This window comes from Sinocyclocheilus anshuiensis, unplaced genomic scaffold, assembly GCF_001515605.1.
Source record: "Sinocyclocheilus anshuiensis isolate Anshui unplaced genomic scaffold, SAMN03320099.WGS_v1.1 scaffold785, whole genome shotgun sequence".
NCBI classification, from domain to species: Eukaryota; Metazoa; Chordata; class Actinopteri; order Cypriniformes; family Cyprinidae; genus Sinocyclocheilus; species Sinocyclocheilus anshuiensis.
Window position 1 is genome coordinate 207252 of NW_015536502.1, and position 26186 is coordinate 233437.

General features: G+C 36.7%; 2 protein-coding genes and 1 pseudogene across 5 annotated transcripts in view; all 3 read right to left on the reverse strand.

The window, feature by feature from the left end:
• Positions 1-1017: 1017 nt before the first annotated feature.
• Positions 1018-6067, reverse strand: LOC107690311 (D-2-hydroxyglutarate dehydrogenase, mitochondrial-like; annotated as a pseudogene).
• Positions 6068-6482: 415 nt separating this feature from the next.
• LOC107690011 (zinc finger protein 622-like) lies at positions 6483-10572 on the reverse strand. Of its 3 annotated transcripts, none has more exons than XM_016488254.1 (7): positions 10426-10572; positions 8811-9362; positions 8003-8188; positions 7740-7902; positions 7533-7648; positions 7168-7311; positions 6483-6958 (listed from the first exon to the last, which is right to left on the reverse strand). In XM_016488254.1, the coding sequence occupies exons 2-7, from the start codon at positions 9358-9360 to the stop codon at positions 6825-6827; spliced, it is 1293 nt and encodes a 430-aa protein (XP_016343740.1). In that variant the 5' UTR covers positions 9361-9362; positions 10426-10572; the 3' UTR covers positions 6483-6824. The 3 variants fall into 3 exon arrangements, with proteins under 3 accessions (XP_016343740.1, XP_016343736.1, XP_016343730.1); XM_016488250.1 differs by having other exon boundaries at positions 8003-8191; XM_016488244.1 differs by having other exon boundaries at positions 8003-8236.
• Positions 10573-14619: 4047 nt separating this feature from the next.
• LOC107690032 (single-stranded DNA-binding protein 3-like) overlaps positions 14620-26186 on the reverse strand; it is a 69647-nt gene continuing 58080 nt past the window's right edge. The window contains exons 7-18 of one of the 2 annotated variants that reach the window (XM_016488263.1): positions 24774-24833; positions 23671-23737; positions 23508-23575; positions 22187-22251; positions 22011-22056; positions 21745-21780; positions 21110-21164; positions 20479-20549; positions 19033-19111; positions 18898-18926; positions 18698-18799; positions 14620-17628 (exon numbers count right to left, since the gene is read on the reverse strand). In XM_016488263.1, the coding sequence (XP_016343749.1) occupies positions 17467-17628; positions 18698-18799; positions 18898-18926; positions 19033-19111; positions 20479-20549; positions 21110-21164; positions 21745-21780; positions 22011-22056; positions 22187-22251; positions 23508-23575; positions 23671-23737; positions 24774-24833 (840 nt within the window). In that variant the 3' untranslated portion in view covers positions 14620-17466. Of the gene's footprint in view, positions 17813-18697; positions 18800-18897; positions 18927-19032; positions 19112-20478; positions 20550-21109; positions 21165-21744; positions 21781-22010; positions 22057-22186; positions 22252-23507; positions 23576-23670; positions 23738-24773; positions 24834-26186 lie in introns of both variants that reach the window. The other variant, XM_016488271.1, reaches the window with a different exon arrangement.

Below are 26186 nucleotides of genomic sequence, written 5' to 3' on the forward strand. Positions count from 1 at the left end.
TGTAGGGCTTGTTTTGTTTGTTTTAAGGAGAGGTTGGTTAAGCAGGCTTGGTTTAAGAGACTATTAACTACTTCCTTTTAATTTTATATAAATGTCACTCAAAATGTCTACAAATGTATAAAACTGATCCGAGATCAGGTAAAAACCACTCAGACACTGGTTCACGGTCCATGGGTCCACATAGATCCACTTCCACGTCTCGAAACAGTTAAGACATAAGGAAGCCTAGTTTACTGAAAATCACAGGACTTTGGCAGGTAGGTATGTGCTCCGAATCTAGTTCAAAACAAGATGTTTCGCGATGGATTCGAAGCTTCACGAAGCAGTGGTTTGAAAGCGCCATCACTAGCTACTATTAAATGTAGTGGAAGTAGGTAATGGTAGCTTGTAACGTCGAAAGGAAAAGAGTTAGCAAGGGAAAGGGAGAGCAATGTTGCCCACAATAGAACACGAATCAACATAGTTTGCATAGCATTACGTTTGCTGTACACTGATTAGGCTCACAAAACAGTTTTTCTTGGTAGCAATGCCAACCTCTAAACCAGTTACTTCTTTGGTCTATTTGCCTATAAACAGCGTTGCCAAGTAATAGTTTCCACCGTTACATTATGAATAGATATGGTTATGGCTAATGTCAGCGTTGCCTAACTTTGGTAGCGTTATTTTAAAACAACTGATTTCAACTGGTCAAAACTACAATGACTTACCTGCTCACAAGGCATATTTTGTGAATATCTATTTTCTTTTTTGGAAGAGTTTAATGTTAGTTTTATTCGCACAGATTATCTGTAACCATTAACCATTAGATTCATCCGCGCAGACTAGCGGAGCCTAAGCACAACTCACGCGATTACCAAAACAGTATTCCTCCGCACGTAACTTGTAATTCTAAGCTTCAACCGCTAGGGGACCAAAAGATACAAACAGTGTAGATTTAAAGCAAGACTTATAAAATATGGAATGCCAACCTGCCATAATAATAAAACACAAGACTGATCAAATTAAATACTTTGAGTGTGATCTTTTACAGTCCATTCAATACACTGACAGTATTACAATAAAACTGTGGCCAAATAAAAACCTGATTTTTCATATAAATCATAAAAACCATTAAACTATTAGTGTATGTTGTCTGGCAGTGTTTTGTACGGGTTGAGAATGCCTTTAGGATCCAGCACGGCTTTAATGCTGCCCATGAGGGTGATAGCCTCTGAAGGTTTACTGTAATAAATGTAATTTCTCTTCTTCAGACCGAGCCCATGCGCTGCACTGATGCTGCCTTTCTATTCAGATGTCCACTCATAGACATATGGCTCAATGGCAGCCAGTAGAGCGGGGTCTTTAAAGGGGGAAGTGATGTTTAAATGAATATTTTCATCACCTGAAACAAAACAAAAAGAAATACTGAACACCAAAAGAATTATGGCAAGGTTTGAGGGGATCTGCTTAAGGGTTTGTACACAAGTACATTGCTGTTCAAAAGTTTGGTGTTGGTAAGATTGTTTAATGATTTTGTAAGTCGTCAGTCTTGCATTTATTTGATCAAAAATACACTAGACAGCTTTCAAAAATTTGAACTGACTTTAAAACACTAGACAACATACACTTGCCAACATCTGTCAAATCCAGCTTCAGACTCAAAACAGTCCAGCAATTACAGCAAGACAAAAAAGGTAGCCATACCAACATGTCCATAGCCTACAGCATTCTTGGCCATGTCTCCAAGGTGCCCCCTCATGTCTTGGATTAAATCGTAGATCTTTTCCACAGGGAGGAAAATGTCATATTTGTAGGTGAAGCCTTCGTGTGTAAGAGCTTCTGTGACTCTCTCCCTCAAAGACCACAATGCCTAGGTATGGCACAAAATCTTCAGCTCTAGACAGAACAAATGTCAAATTCAAAAACATGTTGAATTCTGCTAATCAACAAGTGAGCAGAGTGCCTTAATTTTTGTCGCCTCTGTCGCAACGGTCCCCATCAGTCACTAGAGATGATGTCATGACCTCCTCAAGGAAGTTGTGTAGTTTTTCTTCATCATGGGTGGCATTGGATCCAGCAGTCTGTAAAAGGGACTTTCTGCAACACATTCCAATAAGACCAATAAAAAACAGAATTTAGGGTTATCCAATATTTTTAAAAGATCTACCAACCTAAAGTTGGCATATATCTGTTTTCTAAATGCATTTTATTGATCTTATTGTGAACAATTCAGCCATGCATGTTTTTTTTTTAATAATTTTTAATTACAATATCATAACTCAATCTTCTGGTCAGCCTTCTCTCTGGTGATATATGCTGGACTTCTCTAATCATACAGTCTGCTTAAACACCGCCCCTTTCTTACAATCGACCTGTAAGCTCGCATTCAAAGTCCCCACCCTACTTTTTTTTTATTATCCACCTCACTTGGATGTGTCACAAAAGAATTAGTTACTACTTCCTTTACATCTCGACTTTCAGAACACAGATACCCAAAGTTGTCTTTGTAACAATAATGACACTAGTGTTTACCTGTGATGGGGTTGGTGAGTTTCAGATGCTTCTCCAGAAGGCTCATACAGGAGGCATCTAAAAACTCAAAAGCAGACAGGACCGCTCCCAACATCCCTCTACAACACTGAAATGTTTCCAGCAGTTGCTGGAAGCTGGAGCACCCTGCAGGACACAGAGGGAACAGCAATAAGTTGATGCAGCCACACAGGATGGAAACTGCAGTAATAACTCCTAATGTCCCTTCTGAGCCAATGAAAAGCTGCTTGAGGTCATAACCAGTGTTGTTCTTGTGAAGTGTGGCCAGGCAGTTCAAAATCCGCCCATATGCCAAAACCTACAAATGCAAGACATACAAGAATACAACTTAAAGCCATTTAGATCTTTCTCATCATATAAAAAGAGCATGATTTCTACCTCTCATTGATTCAAGTCTACCACAAAAGCATGAGTTTATTCTCATCAAACAGTATCTGAAATAATCATATGAGCAAAAAATATATGCTTATGACACTTGTGTTTTTCGATGGAATATCATTTATCAGAGTGGCCGGGGCCCACTAGGGGGCCTCAGCAGATGTTCAAGGGTGCCTCAAGATGACTTAAATATGATTTACAAGAAAACAAAATCAATAAAATATGCTGAAACAACTAAAATCAAGATATTTCTTATTTTAATTCACTCTTTCAACGACTTTATTTTCTTTAAAGAGAAATGTTATGTTTGCCACTGTCTTGAAAAACATGGATTTATAAGGCAGCCTGATTTTCAAAATTGTGATTTCTAGATCTGGAAACATCATATAAATTAATAAAACATTATAATTCCATGGACATTTTTTTCCCCATGTTTCTTCTGAGTCAACCTCTAAAATATTTTATCAGGTAGAAACTGCGAGTAAAAGTTAATAAAATCCTCATCAATTAAATAAGAAACAACTAGACCAGTCACGGGGCCTTCAAATGTAATTTGGGGCTTGGAGTGGCAAACGGTTGAGATCCACTGATCAATCACACATTCACAGTTGTAAAGTGTCTCATGTTGGTGTTCATTTCTGTTAAACTGGAGGACCTCACCACTTCTAGGCCCAGAACTGTCCCTCGAAGCGACCCGTAGCGCAGCAGTCAGACCACCTGCATTATTGGACACATTCCCTCCAATATGGCAGCTTCCCTTCAACCCTAAATCCAGCGGTATGATGATGTCTCTTTCCTCTAGATAGTTAGACAGGTTCTCCAACACACAGCCTGCCTGACAAGTGAGGATACCTGGAAGCCAAACAATTCTCTTTCTAAGAAATGTCTTAAGGTATAACGATTTTGACTTGGTTATTTATATTTAAATTTGTCTCTAATGATAGGTGCTTCATGAAAAGTTATAATAGATAACAAGGTGATCTAGCAAACACATATACGGTATATGAACACCTGAGATGTTGTCGAATGTGATGACTCATTAAGTTCATTAAAGAAGTGGAAAGGATGATCTCATCAAAAACAGGGACACTTCCTCCAACCAGACCTGTTTCCTCCCTGTGGACACACCTCCAGATTCCGCTCATTTACAGTACCTGTGAAAAACATTGGATGATTTGATAAAACCATTCTTGTAACAAAATACAGCTGTACAATTCAATGTGATCATGGAAAACTGACCTAAGAATCTGAGAGACCTCTTCAGTTGTTTTGGGTCTCAGGAGTACTTCACTGTTACCTTCAAGAAAAACACATCCATTCATTAAAATATTGCCACTTTTAATCTTAATTACTGATTCTCAAACACTATGCTTAATGTGTCTAAACAGTACTAAATACTATCTGTAGATTGTATTTAGAATCTGCTGAATCTTTAGCTTGATTTCATCTTTTATGTTTTTATATCATATTATATGTCACATATAAACACATTACCATTTAAATTATTTTTGTTGTTGTTGGTTGAAAGAAATAATGCTTTTATTCAGCAAGGACGCATTAAATTGATCAAAAGTGAAAGTGAAGACATTTCGAATGTTACAAATGATTTTTATTTTAAACAAATGTTGTTCTTTTGAACTTCCTATTCATCAAATTATCCTGAAATAATTGTTCCACAAAAATATGAAGCAGCACAAATGTTTTCAACTGACAATAACAAGGATTTTTTTTCTTGAGCACCAAATCAGCATATTAAAGTTATTTCTGAAGGATCACGTGAAACTGTAGTAATGATGCTGAAAATTCAACTTTGGATCACAGAAATAAATTACATTTTAATATATATTACAATAAAAACAGTTGTTTTAAATCATAATAATATTTAACAAACTTACCGTTTTAAACTCTTCCTGAAAACGTTTGAACTGAGACAAGCACTCATTTCTAGATAGAACATACATAAAACTCTGAAACTATTCTTTAGGAAATGCAAATTGAGTTCACCTTCCACTGCTTTAAGCCAGTCTACATTGCTGGACTTCAGCAGGTCTGGATCAGTGATGGTTCTTCCAGGCAGCAGTGTTCTAAAGAAAGCAAGGTCTTCCTGTGTGACCCTGGAGAAGGGTAACCGTGGTGGGGCAGCACCCGGGTTGGCTGGACTGGCTCCCAACCCTCTGCTGTGCACATAGCGATGCTGAATCAGCTGGCTGGAGCGCACTATCAGAGCTCTGCCTACTGTAGTGAGAGCAGTGCTGTACTGTGGGCACAGTGACCAAATAAAAGTGGACTTCAGAGAAAGTCTTGCAAACTTCTCAAAGAAGATCACCATATCTGTGGTGGAGAGAACATGACACAGATTACTTACATTTCTAACTGCAAATATTGTACTTAAGTTTTAGTTTAAAACTATCATTCAATAGACAGACAGACAATAACTTCAGTCTTGCAGCATAGGGATGTTAAGGAATAAATGGTTGAAATAATGCACCAGCAAATCTATTTCATTGATCACAGTATACAATAATCATATTTTAATCTGGTGATGGCAATCCGTTTACATGTTGCAGAATAAAGTAATAATAATAATGTATCAGAACACAAACCTATAAAGTTTATATCAGAATATAACAATGATATTATATATTATATTCAGACATATTACTATATAACACAGTCTTTTATTTCTTTTACGTCACTGGAGAATTATAACAACATTATTGATGGGCAGCAAACCGTTTGGTAGAGACTCATAACGACAAAATATTGACCCAAAAAATTACAAAACGCAATTTCCCATGGTTTCTGTCTGCATGTTACATTAAAGGGTTAACAGATTTAATACACCTGACTTAAATACATGCTGGTGCTTTGATCCTTCAGTTAATTATCATTCAAAATCTGGAGACAAAACATATTGGGTAGGAAACCTACTGTGTCAGAAGTGACGGGAGTTTCAGCTGATTTCACATTATATCACAAAGGCACTTAAAGCAGCACTATGTAACGTTTGGCGCTCTAGCGGTTAATAAACAGAACTGCACACATCCCGAGGAAGAACATTCCAACCTGAGCTACTTCTCCAAGTTTACCGGTATGTCTATGGCGATTCACGCAGGTATGTGTTACTCCGCAGCGGTGACGACCCGACCAGGCTACAATAGTCCAAATATAAGTACTTATAAGTGTACCGTAGTGATTCGGAATAAGACAGAAACGCGTCTTGAAAAAATTCATGATGTACTCGCTCATTATATACATTTTGCACATTTTGAACAGAAAAAGTTACATAGTGCTGCTTTAATCTTTTTCCTTCAAGACAGGTCTATTCAATGTTATGATTAACTTCCTCGTGACCTTTGAGTTTCTGCAACAGGATTACAAGGTGAAACAGCGCGGTCTATCGGCCAGGAGTACAATGGCGCACATTTATTCAGAGGATAAGCATTTGGTTCCTGTATTATTATTGTACCTTTTTTTATAATTTCTGCCACACAAATTATACAACAATAAAATTGTGTAAGTTTTAACTGACAATATTTTATCTTTATTTTCTGAAAGAAATACCAAACATCAAATCAGGCATTGCTCGTTTTATTGATAATTTATACAGTATTATAAATCTGAAGTTGTTCTACATAATGTTTTGTCTTTTACGAGGAGTATTAAACTTGGAAATGGTAATAAAGGTCATTATGAACAGCAATCTCATGTTGATGCTGGAAAAGCACATAATTTGAATCTCCATGATTTGGATATCTAAAGCACAATGTTTCCTTATACACTATGGATGTTGCCTTAAACATTCATGTATGATGTTCCACCTTAGCAGCAGTTCACATCTCAGCTGAATCAACACACAGAATACGGCTATGAACTCTGAAAAGTTGAATGTCTACTAGTGCTGAAGGTTGATTGGTTTAGAACATGACTTGAGCTCTAAAATGGGTCTGTTTGGTGGCGTTACTGTTCATGCCCATCTTCAGCATCCACTTGGACTTCATCCTCCGCATATACTGCATGTCCTTCTGCTGCTGGCTCACAAAGCCTTTACCTCCAAGAGAAGACACGGTTTAAACAGGAAGTGGTGTAGAAATAAAGTAAACCATCCGAAATAACACACCAGACAAAGATCAGGAAAGGAAGAGCCACATGATCTGCCACATCTACAAAACCAAATGCTGGATAAATCCTTGCCTGGACCATCACTAAAATCTTTACTGGGCCCCTCTTGACAGTCCTGACTTTGCAAACCTAACTTACCAAAGTCTCCTGCCCATCCAAGTGCTTTGTACTGTTTAAGGACTCGACCAACAGCCTTCTGGTTATGAGCTGGAACCAACGCCCTCTGAACACCAAACCTTTGCTTATAGTACCTCATTAGGGAGCGATGGCCAATCTTAGCACCTGAAACACACAGCAAAAACAAAGATTGGTTTTATATGCATTTCAATTTCGATTTAAATGATCAAGTCAGGAGAAATTTACTTTCAAGAGTAAAAGCCTGATGGAATCAGTTAGGTGTAAATCTTCTTCAAATGCAAATATTTCCTGGCATGCTTAATATTTATCTAAACATCAATTAAATGTCATAACATAATGTTGTAAATATAGCTGTCCATCAGTACCTGAGGGCAAAGTGAGCTCCAGCGTCTCATCATCAAACTCTACAGCCTTTTCATCAGGCAGTTCACCATCCTTCATCTCCACATCATCTCCATCTTTAGCATCAGGATAACTGCTCCTGTATGTTTAGAGGGACAATGATTATTGCTCACATTTAAATATTATATAAATATATAGTTCAAAGGATTTTTTTCCAAATGTCTGTGTACCTGAAGTCATAGAAGTCAGCGAACTCAAGTGTGGCGTCTCCATCTGTGAATAGTTTGCAGTGACTCTTGTCGGTCATGTGTGCCTGAACCGCTTCAGTAGAATAGAATGACTTCCCTTTTTCATTACACCATAAACACACCTTACCAACACCAAGCTTCTCTCCTACAGAGAAACATACTGATTAATGCCAGAAATATTTTGAAAGACAACTTCTAACAAACAAAAAAAAATGTTCATAACTTCAGTTCTCTCTCTGGCTTACCTAGGTATGAAATAAGTCCTCTCAGGTCCACCAGAAACTCAATATCAGGGAGAAAGAAACTGTGTGTTTTGGACATGTGTGTCATGTTTCGGGTGAGTGAGTGTGAATGATGTCCGCAGAACAGACAGTCTGTCACTGGGATTGCCCCGGGGGCCAGAGCTGCCCCAGATGTGGAGTCCTCCTCCTCTTCTTCATCACCATCCATATCCTCATCCTCATCAACATCCTCCCATTCTTCAAAGAAAAACAAAGATACTTAATTAGCCGTTTCAAAGCAAACCAGTCAGATTTATTTAAATGGAACTTTCTACAATACAGATTGTTTCAAAGCAGCTTCATATTATTAAACATGACAATTGCAGCTTTTATGTTTTAAAATTCATCAATTATGGAACTAATTGAATTTCAGGTGTAAAGCAGCTCGACAGGAGATAATAGAGCAAGCCAAAAGTGACAGTGGCAAGGCAACACAGTGATTTTATTGTATTTTATTTATTGTATTTTTTATTATTTTTAATCTTATTTTTATTATTACCTAGCACCTTATTTTAATATTTTTTTACTGTTTTTTGTTAGTTATATTGTTGATTTTTTTTATCTTATTTTTATTCATTACTTAGTACCTTACTTGAATACAATTTTTATTGTTATTTGTTACTATTATACTGAATATTTTATTTTCCTTGTCATTATTTGTTTTGTGTATAATGCTTAGGCAATATTGTATGTAAACACAATCATGTCAATACAGTAGTTTTAAATTCAAAAACTGAAATTAAAAGTGTGTTTTATTGTAAATCATTCTTACCCTCCTCCTCCTCTTCTTCTTCACCCTCCTCCGCTGTGATCTTCTTGGCCTGCTGCTCGAACCACTGCAGCCGAGGTGGTTTGTCTGGCCGCATTGTGACCCGTTTCTCTGTGGCTTTAGAGGGGGTGTGTCTCTGCTGCACCCCGAGTGCTTTCTGAAGTGCTTCGTTCTGTGCGTCTTTATCTAGCTCCGCCCCTTTCTCCAGATTCTTCTCGTTCATTCGCTGGACAGTCTCCTGGGCGGCGGCCAGGGCTTTCCTCTCAGCCTGCTGGTGCTTATTGGATTGGATGTGATTGCTGTGAGCATTGTCAGTGGAGAATTTCTTGTTGCAGGTGGTGCAGTAGGCTGAGCTCTGTCCGCTGCTCTGGCTCTGCTGCTCGGCTGCCGCCCGCTGCACCAGCACTCGCTCCTGGAAGTTTTCTGCAGTGACCGGAGGCATGTCTGCAACCTTTCTCTTTAGATTGTAGCGGTGCCAGTCGGTTTTATAATGTGCCCGCTGGACCTCCCCATCAGAGAACTGCACACGGCAGCTGATGCACGTGTACGACATGACTGCAGAAAAACATACAATGATTGCGAATCAAATTCTTTCATGGTATTTTTAAATTTGGGTCACACTTGTGATCTTGGCAGTCAAAACTGCCCAAAGACAATAAGCATTACATATTATTTCAGTAAATTTAATGTATTATATTTTAGTTTAATAATATTTTTTATTTAATATTTTCTATTTTTTTCATGCTATTAAACAACATTCACCTCTAAATTAAACACTATTGATTTCTATTAAAAAATAAAATATATTATTTTTCAATTAATACAGCATTTAATTTAAAATAGAGCAAATGCATTTAAAACCAAATGTTTGGTGGCAGATTAGTAATAAAAATAATATGTACTATGTTGTAGAGACAATAAGTTGTGCAATTCCTAGGTGCTGAGAACAGAATATGATTTTCGTAATTACTTATTATTTCTGCATTAGGACATATATTTAGACATTATCAAAGGCTACTGTTGTGAAAAAGTTTAAGGTTTGTTTGTGCAATTTTGTATACATTTGCAAAAATGTTGCTCTGTGTTAAATTCACACCAGTTCATAGGTTTGTCCGCATTAGTGTGTGTGTGTGAGTGTCTATACTGAACTCTGATGAGAAGTTATTTTGTACATGGAAACGTAAAAAAAAATAATTCGAAATATCATTTTGTCCAAAATTATGTAATCAATAAACAGTGAAATAACCGCACAGAAAAGCTGTTTTTACTGTAGTTGTTTAACCAATATCTACAGCAAAAATACAAGATACAATTCATAATATTTGACACAATTATTGTGAGTCAACACAATATTGAACTAGGTGTTTGTCACATCTAATACCAAACCACTTCTACAAAAAAAGGGAGAAAAAAAAACATTTGTACAATTGGACAGTTTGACTCAAAACCTGTATTTATTGTATGTTATGTAATACTGATGTATTATACTGATGCACGACAACTATCTCCGGTCTCTGCTACATTAGATAAGACAGACACTCACACGAGAGATAAAAGCATCACGTTTTAGCATTTGACGTTTCATATGTAACATATGAACCAGAAAGTGTGATCTTACTTGGTTTATTTGATCCTCGCTTGTAGAAGTTTACGGCCTCACAGCACTGACGACACGAGGATGTAAACAACCTTTGAGCCGGAACACAAGTGAACTCACGGACACTGCGCCGCCCTGCGGTATGGAGGATAAACGACGTCTTCTGGACTTCACCATCTTTCGAGTACGTCAAAAGTCTGATTCGAGCTGTAACCAGTGTTGGGGAAGGTTACTTTTAAAAGTAATGCATTACAATATTGCGTTACTCCATAAAAAGTAACTAATTACGTTACTTAGTTACTTTTTATTTTTGAGGAATACTGAATCTGTGTTTTAATTTTTTTTTGTGAGTGAGTGAGATGAATTAATGCATATTCATATTTATTTTAGTAATAGAGTAGCATGTTCTGATTTCTCTCAACATGGGGACAGGAGAGCTGTCAATAAATAAATTGGGTGGTTTTCGGTTTCAGTAAAATTAGTAATATCAGGGCATCTCAGAAAGGTTATTTAGAATAAACCACGCAAAACTGATCTAATTTGTACTTTCATTTAAAATTACAATAGTATGTTTTCACCGTCTATGTATTGTATTTTTTTATGAGATGCATAATGTCTTAAATTTATTTATTTATTTGTTTGTTTGTTTGTAATGTGTGATTTACTCTGCAACAGTGATGCTTCCCAAATCCACGCATTTATAGTTACTGTTATAACTATATAGAAAATTCTAACTTTCTGTGACAGTAAAACATTGCAGTGCAGTTTAAGATTGCACGTAGTAGTTAATTGACCATTGAAACCTGCCACTAATCTGAATATCAGAGCGGGTATTTCTTTAATGTGGTCCTAAAAGTGATAACAGCCCTGGTAAAAAATGAATTGAGACTTCAGCGTTAACCAGATGTAGCTTATTTACAGTTGAAAACATTTTTTTTTAGATAATTTCAACCACCCATAGCACAATTTCCTGTGAATGAGTCAATGCCACCAAAGATATGCAATAAAAGATCAAAAATATGGTCAATAATATCAATGCTACATGTATTTAATTAATATATGTGAGCAATGACAAGCTTATAACTACGAAAAAAACAAATCAAACACACTGATACTCTATACTGTTTGAAATAATGTTCTTTTTAGTTAACAGTGCAAAGTGTCACGGCCTCTTGCAAACATTCTGCTTCCTGAAGGCTCAAGCTTTTATTCTCCCCTATTACAAAAGGTCATTTAGATAACGATCATTCCTGCAAAATTGTTGCAAACAAATATTGTGCCCTTGTGTAGCCCACTTTATCCATGATTCAGAGCTCATGGACATCTGAGGAATGAATTCAATGCGCATTTTAATAATTAATTTGTAAGCAATTGCAGTGTGGTTCCCATGCGCCTGACACTGCTAAATCTGTAAGGAGGCGACATTTCAATCAGCACTTTCTTTTTCATCACGAGAATCGTGTATAATCTGGAAGCTGGAATATTTCTATACCTCAGGGACATCATAACCTTGGAGTGCTGTTTGTACGAGTTCTCGCTGGCACCACTCAATTGAAATTAATTGTGGCCCAAGGGTCACTGTTTCACCACATTAATTAATATTCACACTCTTCCCTAGGAGAAAAGCAGTGGTGATTTATAACGGCCGTGCCCTCCTCTTCAGCCACACGAGAGAGGGGTACTTCCTGCCAGAGAGATTGATGTTGGAGCTGTACACAGTTCTCAGGGGACGAGAGAGAGGATGAAACCAGAAACCTCACCAGCAGAGCCGGTTAAATGTCCACAGAACACACACCTTCACAATGTCTGCCATAGAAACGCAAGAATCCGAAATATAACAGTCAAACGTTTTGAATAATTCAAATATATTTTATTATATATATTAATATATTATATTCTAGAATATATTAAAATTGTTTTTAAAAAAAGTTTTTTTTACTAGCAAAGGCTGCATTTATTTGATAAAAAATGTGATATTGTGAAATATTTTTACAATTTAAAAGAACCGTTTTTTTTATTATTTTGAAAATGTATTCATGTGATGCGTAGCTGATTTGCTGCTAAAGAAACATTTATTTGCATACCTCTCTGACAGTTTAATTAAAGACTGTTCTCTGAGCTCTTTATCACTTTAACAGGCTGATAAGCTCTTTTGCACTACACTCGTTATATCTTCACAGTCTAAAAAATGCTGGGTTAAATACAACCCAGTGCTGGGTAAAATAGGGACAAACCCAGCAATTGGGTTGAGCACTGGGTTGTATTTAACCCAGCATTTTTTAGAGTGCACAGTTGTTTATATCACTGGTTTGCACTATAACTGCCATGTGCCTTATGACACTTTTTCTCTCTCTCTTTTTTTTTTCTTTTTTTTTTTACACAATGTCCTTATTTGTATATTGTATAGGTTGTATTCTATATATATTTAAACTGTATTTTTCTGTATTATGTCTACTGTTAGTGTTAACTGTATGCACCAAGGGTCTGAGAGTAACGCAATTTCAAGTCTCTGTATGTATGTGCTGTACATGTGGCAGAATTGACAATAAAGCAGACTTTGACTATTTTATTATGTCGAAAACGGCTTTGCTGTGTAATATTTTTGTGGAAAACATGAATACTTTTGTGGAAACATGAGCAAAAGAGCATTTATTTACTTTACATTTGTAACAATGTTAAAGTCTTTCCTGACACTTTTGAAGCAAATTAATTTACTGACATTTTCAATAATAAAATACTACGAAATGCAAATTGGAATCTGAATATAGAATTTAAAAATGATTTATGAACTTTTCCTGAGAAAAGAACATTGTTTAAGCCAAGCCATTTATGACCTCATATATTATCAGGTTAATTTGCATCATCAGTGTGAGATGTGCATGTAAATACTCATTATAAAAAATGTAATGCAAAAAAATAAAAAAAATGTCCCATTAACTACAGATGTACACAACTGTTCAAATGTTTGGGGTCATTTTTATTTGTTTGTTTTTTAATTACATTAATACTTTTATTTAGCAAGGATGCATTAATTTGTTCAAAACTGACAGCAAAGACATGCATTCATATTATTACAAAATATTTCTTTACCAAACAAATGTTATTTTGAACTATGAAAAAAAATCTATATTTTTGAAATAAAATATTGAGCAGCACAACTGTTTTCAACATTGATATAAAAAAATTCAGCATATTAAAATGATTTATGATGGATCATGTGACACTGAATACTGCAGTAATGATGCTGCAAACTCAGTTTTGCCATCACAGTAATAAATATATTAGAATATAGAGTTATTAGCTATTTTAATAACATTTCACAATATTAAACGTTTAATACAAAAAAATGTTGATCAACTAATTGCAATTGAAATGTGACCATAAGAGACTAATAAACGTAAAAATCTTAAAAATGGTACTTTACTAAAGCAGGTGAAGTGAACAGGATGCATAAAAAGAACCCACACATTTCAAAGTCAATTGTTTTAATAATAAATTAAGAGCTGGGAGAGCAGAAAGTCTTGGTAAAAGGGGTTATGTTATTTTATTAGTCTTAAATTTGTATCTACAACAAGGGACAAGCAAAAAAATAAGCGACAACTCCATGAAAAAACAAAACCAAAGAGAGAAAAAAATACATTATTGAAGCACTTTTTCCATCCTTTTTTTTTAAGCAACTTTTAAATCTAAAAGAAACTTTACAATATAAAGGATGGATCATGTGACACTGAATACTGCAGTAATGATGCTGCAAACTGTTTTGCCATCACAGTAATAAATATTTAGAATATAGAGTTATTAGCTATTTTAATAACATTTCACAATATTAAATGTTTAATACAAAAAAATTTTGATCAACTAATTGCAATTGAAATGTGAGCATAAGAGACTAATAAACGTAAAAATCTTAAAAATGGTACTTTACTAAAGCAGGTGAAGTGAACAGGATGCATAAAAAGAACCCACACATTTCAAAGTCAATTGTTTTAATAATAAATTAAGAGCTGGGAGAGCAGAAAGTCTTGGTAAAAGGGGTTATGTTATTTTATTAGTCTTAAATTTGTATCTACAACAAGGGACAAGCAAAAAAATAAGCGACAACTCCATGAAAAAACAAAACCAAAGAGAGAAAAAAATACATTATTGAAGCACTTTTTCCATCCTTTTTTTTTAATAAGCAACTTTTAAATCTAAAAGAAACTTTTCAATATAAAGAAAGTTACAAAGAACATCTTAATTTACTACACAAGACAGAAAGAGTCCCTAAGACAAGGATCCAAACTACCCTAAACATGAAATACAAAGCAAACCTAGGAGACGGACTGCTTTATACTCAATACTGCGTTTTGTTTGTCAGAAAGAACAACAGTGGAGGATTTATTTCCTTTCCTGCATCTGAAGCCCCTCCGCACCTCGTCTCCTCACTAATGTTACAGTATCGTACAGCGTCACAATAGAATTACAGAGATGGCCAACGACGTGAGTGGTTTACATACAGAGTACTGGCCGAGGAGAAGAAACCGCAACCTATAAAACACTATCTCAAGAGAACGGGAAGGACACATCCCTCCTTTTTATGACCTTTTTTTTAATTTTAAATCCCTACTCTGAACGAGTTTTTAAACCTTTTTTTGTTTGTTTTTTAATTTAAATAGATAAAAATCCTTCATAGTAAAGTTTGCAATGGGTGGTCCCTTTTGCACATAAAGAGACAAATCCTGTGTTCATGTATGTCCACATAGACAATGTGTTAAAAGGTGGGCTGCTGTCTGGAAAGTGCAAAGTGAGGACACGTCCAAGAGAGAACGGATGTATCGTGAGGCTTTCGCCCTCCGCATATGTCCTCCTGTGAGTGTCTAGTCTATGAGGAGTGAACGGTACTGCTTCAAACACCCCTTACTTTCCTATTCACTTAAAACATGAGCGCTCAAGACGCCGTTTACTAAGTAGAGGCTGACAAAACTTTACATTTGCATGATTTGGTACATCTGTACAGAGTCAATGACAGAGAATGGTGACTACAAACATGGGTTCTTCCTTTACATTTTTTTTTTACCCCCAAGATCTCGTAGTATTCATTGGTAGTGACTAAAATATCAAAACATGTCAATGATATCAAAATGCATTTTACAGTATTTACAAACAAAAATAAGAGAGATGCTGTATAATTGTGTGTTTCTCTGTGTACATCGTGTCATCCAGCTGTGGAGAACTTAAAAACAGGTGCTGTGTGATTAATGTGTGTTTATGTAATCAGCAGGAGGATTTTAGCATTTAGCTCTGATATTTCCCGGTTCCTTCTGACCCCTAATAACCATTTCACTGAGACCCCTACTTCCAAAAACACATTTCGTTTCAAGGGATAAGACCACCCAAAAATCACTCACCCTCACGTCATTCCAAACCTGTGTGACTTCCAGCGGAAAATAAAAGAAGATATTTTGAAAAATGTTGGTAACCAAACAGTTTCGGTTCCCACTGACTTACACTCTATGGGCAAGAGTTACAATGGAAGTCAATGGGAACCCAAACAGTTTAGTTACTAACATTCTTCAAAATATCTTCTTTAACAAAATAGACTGAAGATACAGAATAACAATACAGAAAAAATACAGAATAACAAGAATAATAACCAAAAAGTTTCAGTTCCCATTGACTTTCATTGTATAGACAAAAATGACAATGGAAGTCAATGGCAATCGAAAGTCTTTAGTTAGAAAGTCACAGTTTTGGAACGACATAAGTAAATAATGACAGAATTTTCATTTTGGGGTGGGCTATCCCTTTAAAAGACAGACAGAATATACACCAAATGCAAAAGACAAAACGGAAAAAAAAAATGCATGCCAATATTATGAGAAACAGTCTGTGAGCACATTTAGTTCATATATCCCTCATTCAGTAGTCCCTGGACGTCCTATTATTATCCCCTCATCTCATAAGCACAGGATGTGACTGACATCTCATGTTTTTGAAGATGATTAGACATAATATGGAACACATACTTAACACAAAATGTGTTTGAGGAGGAAGGCTCTATTCCCGCGCCTGAAAAAATATCCAGTATGATGAGCACCAAGTCAACAGGAACCTCATTTGTACTGAAATGTCATGTGACTAGAGACACCCTGTTCAGATTCATGCAGAAGGAAAGCATGTGGGTCTCTGGCGAGGGACAGAATGATACAAATCTTCAGGAGGTATCTTAGACTGGCATATTTACATGTGTACAATATGTCCTGACGGGTCGCATGCGAGACGTGTGCGCGATAAATCAATTCTTGAACAAAAACAACAAATAAATAAGTTGTGAATCACGGTGAGCAGACATCTGTCATGTGTTGGAGTCAAGTTCAGCGCTAGTTAGTTGTTTGACCGCATGTTTTCAGCTCTGTTATGACATCACTTCCTCTCTACAGATAGACTCCAAAACGCGTTGTCGGACACACAGGCTGGTCTGAGAGGTTAAAGTCGCTGCTGGTTTGGGCCTTGCGCTTCTTGGCCTCAGACGTTCACTTGACAGGGACAATGAAACTACATTTCCTGTATATATATTAGAGATGTAGAAGAAAAGGTACGGCTACCTTTTTAATCTGCGGGAGGTAAGATTTCACAGCAAACACAAAACGTAGTGTAGACTTCCTGCAAAAGTCACGACACTGTTATTGTGCATTATGGATGTGTGCTTTTTCCTGTCGAATTCGTGGTTTACATATAATGTGCCCCTTTCAAAAAAAGATGAAAACCTAATCAATAACCATCAATACAATATTAATAAAAATAAAATCAACAATTGATAATAATACAATACATATACAGAATAATGAAAACGTTCATTGCCGAACCCATCATAATGAGCTTCCTCTTGCATTTACACAATTTAATGGAGGAAAAAGGTGCAGATATTTTCCACTGTAAAAACGACTGCATCCATTCAAGATTTAAAAAATGAATCAAAAAAGTGGAGTGAGTTCATAAAGATCATAAAGTGAGCAGCCCGGGGATGCGTGTGTCTGCTCAAACACATACACACACCTGCCTTCCTGTGTGTGTTCAGCCCCGTTAGTGTCCTGAACCAGAGAGGAAGTCCGGGAGGCAGGGAGATTCAGTCAACAAGCTCTTCCTGTGGCCCTGGGACTGTTTCCTGTTGCCGGTGGCCATTTTGCACAAGCTGGGATGGGCCACTTTCATGTGAGTCCTCTGCTCGTGGGGCATCCCAGAAGGCTGTGCAGAAAAAGCCAGAGTTCCGTGGGTAGAGGGTGCGGGGGGTTGATCGACGTGAAGAGGGGACGGGGTTAAAAAAGGAGCGGGGCGGTCGGAGGGAGTTTGAACAAAGCAAAAAAGAAAACCCCAAATAAAACAATAAAATAAGAAGAAATCACACACTCATCGTCATGTTGGGTGAATACTGGAAAGAGACAAAGGGGAGAGGGGGGGATATATAGCGGATGTGAGATCATGAGAACTCCACACAGAGCAAATAAAAGGATGGTTATGTCATTACCGTCCCAAACATACAGCAAGAATATGCATCATTTTGTTGACAAAGCAGCAACCAAAGGGCAGAAAACTTGGAAATAAAAACCCTAAAGTGTCTGTCCAGGAAACTGCTGGTCATTTCCAGCACTCAGTCTTGGACTGAATCAATAACACTTACAAATCACTTAAAAAAATTTTTTTTGATTTGATATTCTGGTCTATTTTAAGTAACATGGGGCCTTCCGAGTGCCTGCTGGGAGGAGCTACACTACTGTTCAAAAGTTTGGGGTCAGAGAGATTTTTAAATCATAGAAGCATATGCTCACCAAGGCTGCATTTATTTGATGAAATATACAGTAAAAACAGTAATATTGTGAAATATTATTATAAACTCTTGTCTATTTTAATATACGTTTTAAAATGTAATTTATTCCTGTGATGGCAAAGCTGAATTTCCAGCAGCCATTTCTCCAGTCTTCATGATCAATGTCACATGATCCTTTAGAAATCATTCTAATATGCTGATTTGGTGGTCAAAAAACATTTCTTATTATAAATATATAAATATTTTTGTGGAAACATTTTTTTCAGGATTCTTTGATGAATAGAAAAGAACTTGAAGTAGAAATCTTTTGTAACAATGCCTTTACTGTCACTTTTGATGAAATTATATTTGCTGAATAAAAATACTAATATCTTTCTTTAAAAAAAAAAAATTAAATCATGACTGACCGCAAACTTTTGGACGGTAGTGCTTATGATTGGCAGGTGAGGGGAGTGACAGGTCTCTGGGTTTGGGTCAGAATCTACTCACACTTTCACTTTGGAATGGGTTGAGGAAGTTTCCTCCCATTTCTCCATCATCCCGCGGTGTGCCTGGTGGGTTGTTCATCCCTGCCATGTTGTTGGGGGAGTTCTGAAGCGAAAGAGATGTTTGACAAGAACAGTTCAGGATGAGATGTGAAAACAGAAAAGAAAAAAAAAAACAGATTCGCAAACTAAAACCTTCTTTACCTTTGGCAACCCATCCATGTCACCAGAGCCTGAAATAAAAATAGTATACATTATATTATTAAATAATGCCTTTTGTGGTTTATAAAAGTCAGATATAGATATTATTTTGATTAACATTGTAATCTTAACACTTACCTAATGATCCGTTGATATGATGAGGTTCCATGCCACCCATGCCGCCCATTGGGCCATCTGGACCAGGACCCATGGGGAACTGAGAAACACAGAGAAACAATCATATTTAACCAATCATCCCACATCCAGTGCCCTGAGAAAAATAAACCTGCGTCACTTTGTGAGATACAAACATTAATTTGAAAAGCATGAGCATGTCCCCTTTGATTTCACTAAGAGCATGCCTGCATTTTTATGAAAACAATGTTCATAATGTGACAATTAGGATTAATATAAATAAAGCATAATGTACAGTCAGGCACGTATTATTACAAGTCAATCCAGACAGGTCTTAAATCACACTGAAGGGGTTTATTTTGTGATAATGACTGAATGACTGTACATTATCAAGCTTATTACATGACTACTTAAGCAAATAAATAAATAATTGGACATTAAATATTGATTTGAGTTCAAATTGTAGCATTATGTAAGAAGAATGAGCACTAGCACACTCTAGCTCTAGAGAAACTAGCACAGCTACAGTACGAAGGCAATCAAACAACAATCGATTCTACAGTTTAGCAATCATGATATATAAATATTTGGCTGCTGAATGCCACAACCGACCAATCAGAATCAAATATTCCAAAGAGCTGTAAAACAATCAAACGTAATATTTTGTGATAATGACTGAATGACTGTACATTATCAAGCAAATACTTAAGCAAATAAATGACTGTACATTATCAAGCAAATACTTAAGCAAATAAATAAATAATTGGACATTAAATATTGATTTGAGTTCAAATTGTAGCATTATGTAAGAAGAATGAGCACTAGCACACTCTAGCTCTAGAGAAACTAGCACAGCTACAGTACGAAGGCAATCAAACAACAATCGATTCTACAGTTTAGCAATCATGATATATAAATATTTGGCTGCTGAATGCCACAACCGACCAATCAGAATCAAATATTCCAAAGAGCTGTAAAACAATCAAACGTAATACATTTGGGAATTAGCTGTGGCTTTGGAAATACATTAGAAATGTCAAAATAATCATTACGTGGAGAAATATTTACACTGCTGTTCAAAAGTTTGGGGTGAGTAAGACTTTTTTTTTTGAAAGAAATTAATGCTTTTATTTACCAAGGATGCATTAAACTGATAAAAAGCGAAGGCAAAGACACCTGTAATGTTTCAAAAGATTTACATTTTAAATAAAATGCTGTTCTTTTGTATTAATCAAAGAATTCTAACAAAAAAGTACTGCGGTTTCCACAGAAATACATTAAGAAACAACCATCAACCAAAAAATGGACAGAAACAAGAAATGTTTCTTGAGCAGCAAATCAACAGAGAATTTGTTCAAAAACATCGTAAAAATTCTTAATGACCCCAAACATTTGAACGGCAGTGTAACTACTCTGGAAAATACATATCTAGACAGGAGTAATGCATACACTTGGTCTGTTTCCTCCTGGTCCAATAGGGTTCATCATTGTGTAGATATTTTCACTGGAGTTTGTGGAGTCTAGAAGAGAAAAGTGCAGAAAGCTTTTAAAATGTGTTTCCAAGACCAGCACAACTTCACCAAAATAAGAGACCAGAATCACTTCCAAGCATATATGGATGACCAATGCTTTAATAGCACACTAGATCAATACAGAACATGGTTGGACGGGATTAATCACCATAATAAATGTGTTTCTTTAATGATTTAAGGCCTGTGTGCGAGTAAGAGTGCGAGAGCAAGGGAAAGGGAGACCCCGCTCACACCTATAATCTCTGCTTCAACATCACAAACACAAGCATTCGGAGTGGAATTACATTAACAAAGTGGGAGGGGTGGCACTGATCACATGTTTTGTTTTCCTGCCAGAGGAAGTGCAGGTAACCTTGCAGTGATATTGGCTGCTGGGTAGGGAGGGAGGGAGGGAGAGGGTGTTAAATAGAGTGTTTGTGAAATGCTGAGCATCTTTCTTTCCTGGAGAGACACAAACTGTTTCCGGCTGTGCTGATTATAGAGGCAAGGTGAGAGCGAGTGTGTGAATTATATGCAAAAGGGAGAGCGACAGAACAGATCTACTGTACCTCCTGGGCTTGGCATTATGGGAGTTCCTGGTGGACCACCTCCTCCTGGAGGACCCTGAGAGAGGAAACACACACACAAACACATGCTTAGCTTTTCAGTATGTAATAGTACCTGCCGTACTATCAGAGATCTACCAGAAGAGCAGTTTTTAAACAAAGACACACTAGGCACAGGGGAGCTATTAAGCTGCTTTGACTAATGTGCAGATATTTGACTTTTAAGAGAGGCAATGCTAGGGGCAAAACTAAGCAGGATAGTAATTGCTAAAGCAAAATCAATACATTTAGAAACTTAAATATCTGCTTAGTTATGCTTTTAGTTTCCAAAAGGAATGACTAAATTTTGCACTTTTTCTTTGAGCTAATGGCAGAGGCAAAAAACGGAAAATCTCTTCAACATGCTCTTTGAATGGTCAATTTGAAAGTGTATTTGCAAATAATTTTATTTCATTTCCATCAGACTGTTTTCCTCCTGAAAAATTGCTGTCACATAATCTAAAAATGAAAGTAGTTGCAGGGCAAGTTATTACATTTTTGAGGAAATATTACAAAGACAGCTTGGAAGTTGTTTCTTTTTTATGCATTAAGACAATTAATATATACTACAAAAACGTTGACTAAAGTTAGGTACTCACCACGTAGTTGCCTGGAGATGAGGAGGAGTATGCTATCTGTCAACCCCCCCCCAAAAAAAAAAAATGAATACATTATATTTTTGATGACAATTAAACTACAACACTTAATAATAAGAATACTATAATACTATGATATATGAATATAATAATCTTTGGTATATAATGAAGTACAATGGTATCTGATACCATCGCTATATCATGGTGCAACCACAGTACGTTTTCAGCAGTAAAGTCAGCCACAAAGATAGCAATGTATGTGAACGTACCGAGTTAGCACTCGGGTTTGGCCAGGGGCCACGTCCTCCAGGACCCCTGGAAGGTGGGGCGGTGGAGAGCAAAAAAGGATAGAAATACAGAACAGAGACAGAAGGAGGTTAACAAACATGATTTAATAGGATTAAATAAATGGCAAAAGGGAGTGTTCTCATGTTAAAGAACTCACATGTTCATTCCGGGCATGCCTGGACCACCTAGAGAGTTGGGAGGAGGCCTCATACCACCGTAGTTCTACAATGGGTTGAAAGTACTTACAGGCTGTGAGTCAGCATTATCTGTCAGAACACCGGCATTGTAGGCTACTCTCCCAGGAAACAGTCCTGATGGCGTGTCCCGGCACGACGAGACAAAACCAATAAAATAAAACCCATTATAAACGAGGCATTTGTTGCATCCAGTGGAGACATAATTACTGATTATAATGACTTATACTGTCTTTTTACACGTTGCGTTGCATCGTGCACTTTTATAAAGAATATCTCTTTGGGTTTGAGACTTTAGTCTTTGCAACTTTAGGAATCTTATCTATTCACGAACAGCTTGTAACACTCCAAAGAGAAAGGAAAACTTCAAATCGCATCATATGACCCCTTTAACATTCACCAGCATAACTGCATGCATTCATAAATAAATAAGTAAATAAATACATTTTATATAGTAATTCTAATTGTATATATAAGAATTATATTACATGCTAATAAATGTATTAAAATAAATTAAAACATTAAAAAATATTATCAAACATTATAGCTGTATATTTAATAATTACATATAAATACATTTATTAAAATAAACTACATTTTATATTCTAATTATACGTGTGTGTGTGTGTGTATATACTGTACATTAATAATTATATACAAAAACATTTATTAAAATAAATATATAAATGTAATTTAAAAATATTTAATTCATATTTAATAATAATAATAATAATAAATATGTAAAATGCACACTGAATTGAAAAGATGTGTTGTTGTCTTGGCATTATTTTGTGGTATTAAGTTTTTTAGAAACTAAATATTTTTTCTTCTGCTGTGGGGCTGAAAACGCAGCAACTATGCGCTGCAGGAAACCCTGTCCTTCATCCACTGTCATGCATAGTAGTGGGGATCCAACCGAACAGGTTGGGATGCGAATGACACTATGCTAACAAAGTTCTGCTCAGGCAGACGGCGGCCCACCTGTCTGGCTGCCCGTGGGTGGAGGGCAAAGTGTGACAGAAGCTTTCTAACCCGAGCTTTTGTTTTGCGCTCTACCTAATTTGTCAAACAGATGCTGCACCAGCTGCTGATTTGTGCGGCACTTCGTTTGCCAAGAACGAGAAGGGCAGAGAGAGAGAGAAATAGAGAAGTGGTGAGAACTCTGCTTTCAGCACAGGTGGCTAAAGAGGAGTAACAGGTTTTCTGACTATCTAAGTCCTGTGGCATTTGACTTGGGGGCGGCTACAAAAGGATAAATGAAAGTGAGCAACAATATGTGCCTACCTGAGGGCCCATGCCACCCATCCCCCTGGGAGGATTCATTCTCATTGGACCGCCCATGTTAGGATGTCCTGTAAAAATATTACACAGTCGATAATATGTCATTCATCAGTCTGCATGTAAATTACTCTGTGGTTATGAAGTGTTGAACCAAGAACCAAGCTACCTTGTGGTCTGGTTGGGTCCAAACTGTTTGGCAGGAGTGGTTGTGAACCTGGAACCCCTACAGGAGGCTGAAGAGGACATAAATGAAGGAAGGTCAGTGAAATACATAGGAAGTGTTTTACAGAAAACGTACATCATGTTTACACTGGAGGTGACAAACTTCGTTATCTATACTGGAATCATGTAAAAGGAACAAATTCCTTTTATCCTTTATTTTCAATGGAAGTCCATTGGTATAAAATATAAATTCAATAACCTTTTACACAACTGGCCTTACAAATCTTTACACAATGTCACTATTGCTACAGTACTTTGTATTAGAACAACAGAGACCAGAAACATCACTGGAAGCACACAGAAGTCATTTAAATTTATAACGAAGAATGAATGTAAATGAATTTAATTTACATTCATTCATGAATGTAAATAGAATTTAAAAATCTATTTACACACATACGACATGTTATTTGCAAATAAAATCATTTTATATTAGCATTTTGGGGCATCATAGGCATGTATGAACATCTGTCACATGCATATGTATGCAAATGTTTGTTAGAAACAACTACTGTTAGGTTTCCCACCTTAAAGACAAGGCACCAATGTTATTTTAGTATATTTATTATACGATTATAGTATTTAATTAGCTTTTATTTTTAGAGTTAAAATTTTAATTTTGTTTTTCTCATTGTATATATAAATATAGATGAATTTTTTCTATGTAGCTATCTTATTTCTATTTATTTTTGTACTTCAAATTTTTAGCTTCAACAAGTTAGCTGCCATATTTTTGCATAGTTTATCAAATATTTATATTTTATATTAATTTTAGTATTATTTTCAATAAAAAAAAAACAATTTCATCATTTTATTTTTAGTTCACACTAGATAACACTCACACAATTAAATTTCTAGCAAATAAAATATATTAGAGTCATACATAACAACAACAAAACATTGATTCAGAACAGAAAATCCCATGGCCTTTTAAAATGACATTTCCAGGATTTTCTTGATTTCGGTGACCCTTAAGAGGTGTGTAAAAATGGAAGAACTGTTTATTTGCAAATTCAACATGATGGGGTGTGATGATGTTTTCTGTACCTGATTTGGCATGCGAAGAGACGGCCGAGGTCCACCAGGGTACCGTGGAGACATAAAAGGCTAAAAGAAGAAGAAGAAAAAGGCATCATTAGCAACATGTTGCCCTATTTAAGAACAAAGCGAGAGCGTTGTAAAGACCAGAATAAATGAGTGCAGCAGGCCAGCCTATAGCAGATGGAATGGACAGACAGATGCACAGAGAGCAGAAGCCAATGCAAGATGACATCAAATATGTACAATTTGACATCACTCCTTCTGTCCGTCAACACAGACTGCTCCCATTCCGCCTTTTAAACGTGCACACACATACACTCTTGTGGTGTTTCAACGAACACATAGGAGAGCATCAGGAACGTCAGAACTCAAGTGGCTGCACTTAGACACTTCTCAAGTGAAAGTCTGGTCAGGATGGAAAGTGACCACAACAACTCAAACGAGGGCAGTATAGTGCCTGCGTCCTGACATACAAACCATTAGCGCCGTGTGGCTGCGTGTCTAGAGACAAAACCCGATGCCACTTCTGTGGTCAAGGCCTGTGGGAAGCTCCCCGAGAGACTCGTGCCAACTTTCAGGGCTCTGTTGAAACATGTCAGCGCTGAACGGATGAGGGATAGGTCGTATGGGTGTGTGTGTGTGTGTTTGTGCATGTGTTTTTACAGCTAATTGGAGTGTTTTTACCATTGTAAGAATATGTTGTACAGCCATAGTGCTCTAATATGCAGTGTGTATGTGTGTGTTTTTTCCTGGAGAAAGGAAGCGGAAGTGTCTTTGAAAATTGATAAGTCACTGTGTTTTGTGGGTATGCACATGTGAGTTCACATCTACGCACAGTCGTTTTGGTTTTCTGCACAGTCAGTGTGCTTTGCATTGTATTGTATTGTATTGTATGTGTTTGTGAGGGCGCTGTGTGGCGAGAGGCTCTACAATATTAATGTGCTATTGATGGGGGGTGGGGTGAGGGCCAGGAGTGGAGGCCCATCTCAAAGAACAAGGAAGAGACTGAATTATTTATCCTGTTCGCAGGGAGTCGACTCTAGATGGCGGTGGTGGGGGGTATACAGGATACTTCACACTACCAGGATAGAGAAACAGAGGGTGGAAGAAAGAAAAAAGAAAGAGAAGACAAAGGAGGAATGGACCTTAGGCTACGTTTACACGACAACGATGTAGTCAAAAACGGAAACGTTTTTCCCTTGTGCTTTTAAAAAGTTTCACTTATACATGACAACGTTTTCAAAACGATTAGCGTTTACACATCCGTGAAAAAAAGGACAAAAATGCTGTATTACGTATGCCAGGCCAGTAGTTGGCGCTGTCACCTTGTTAGTAAACAGTACCTGTAGGGAAGTGACGATTATATGTTGTATATGATGCATCTCCGCTGTTGGTTGTAATATTGGTGAAGTAAATCCA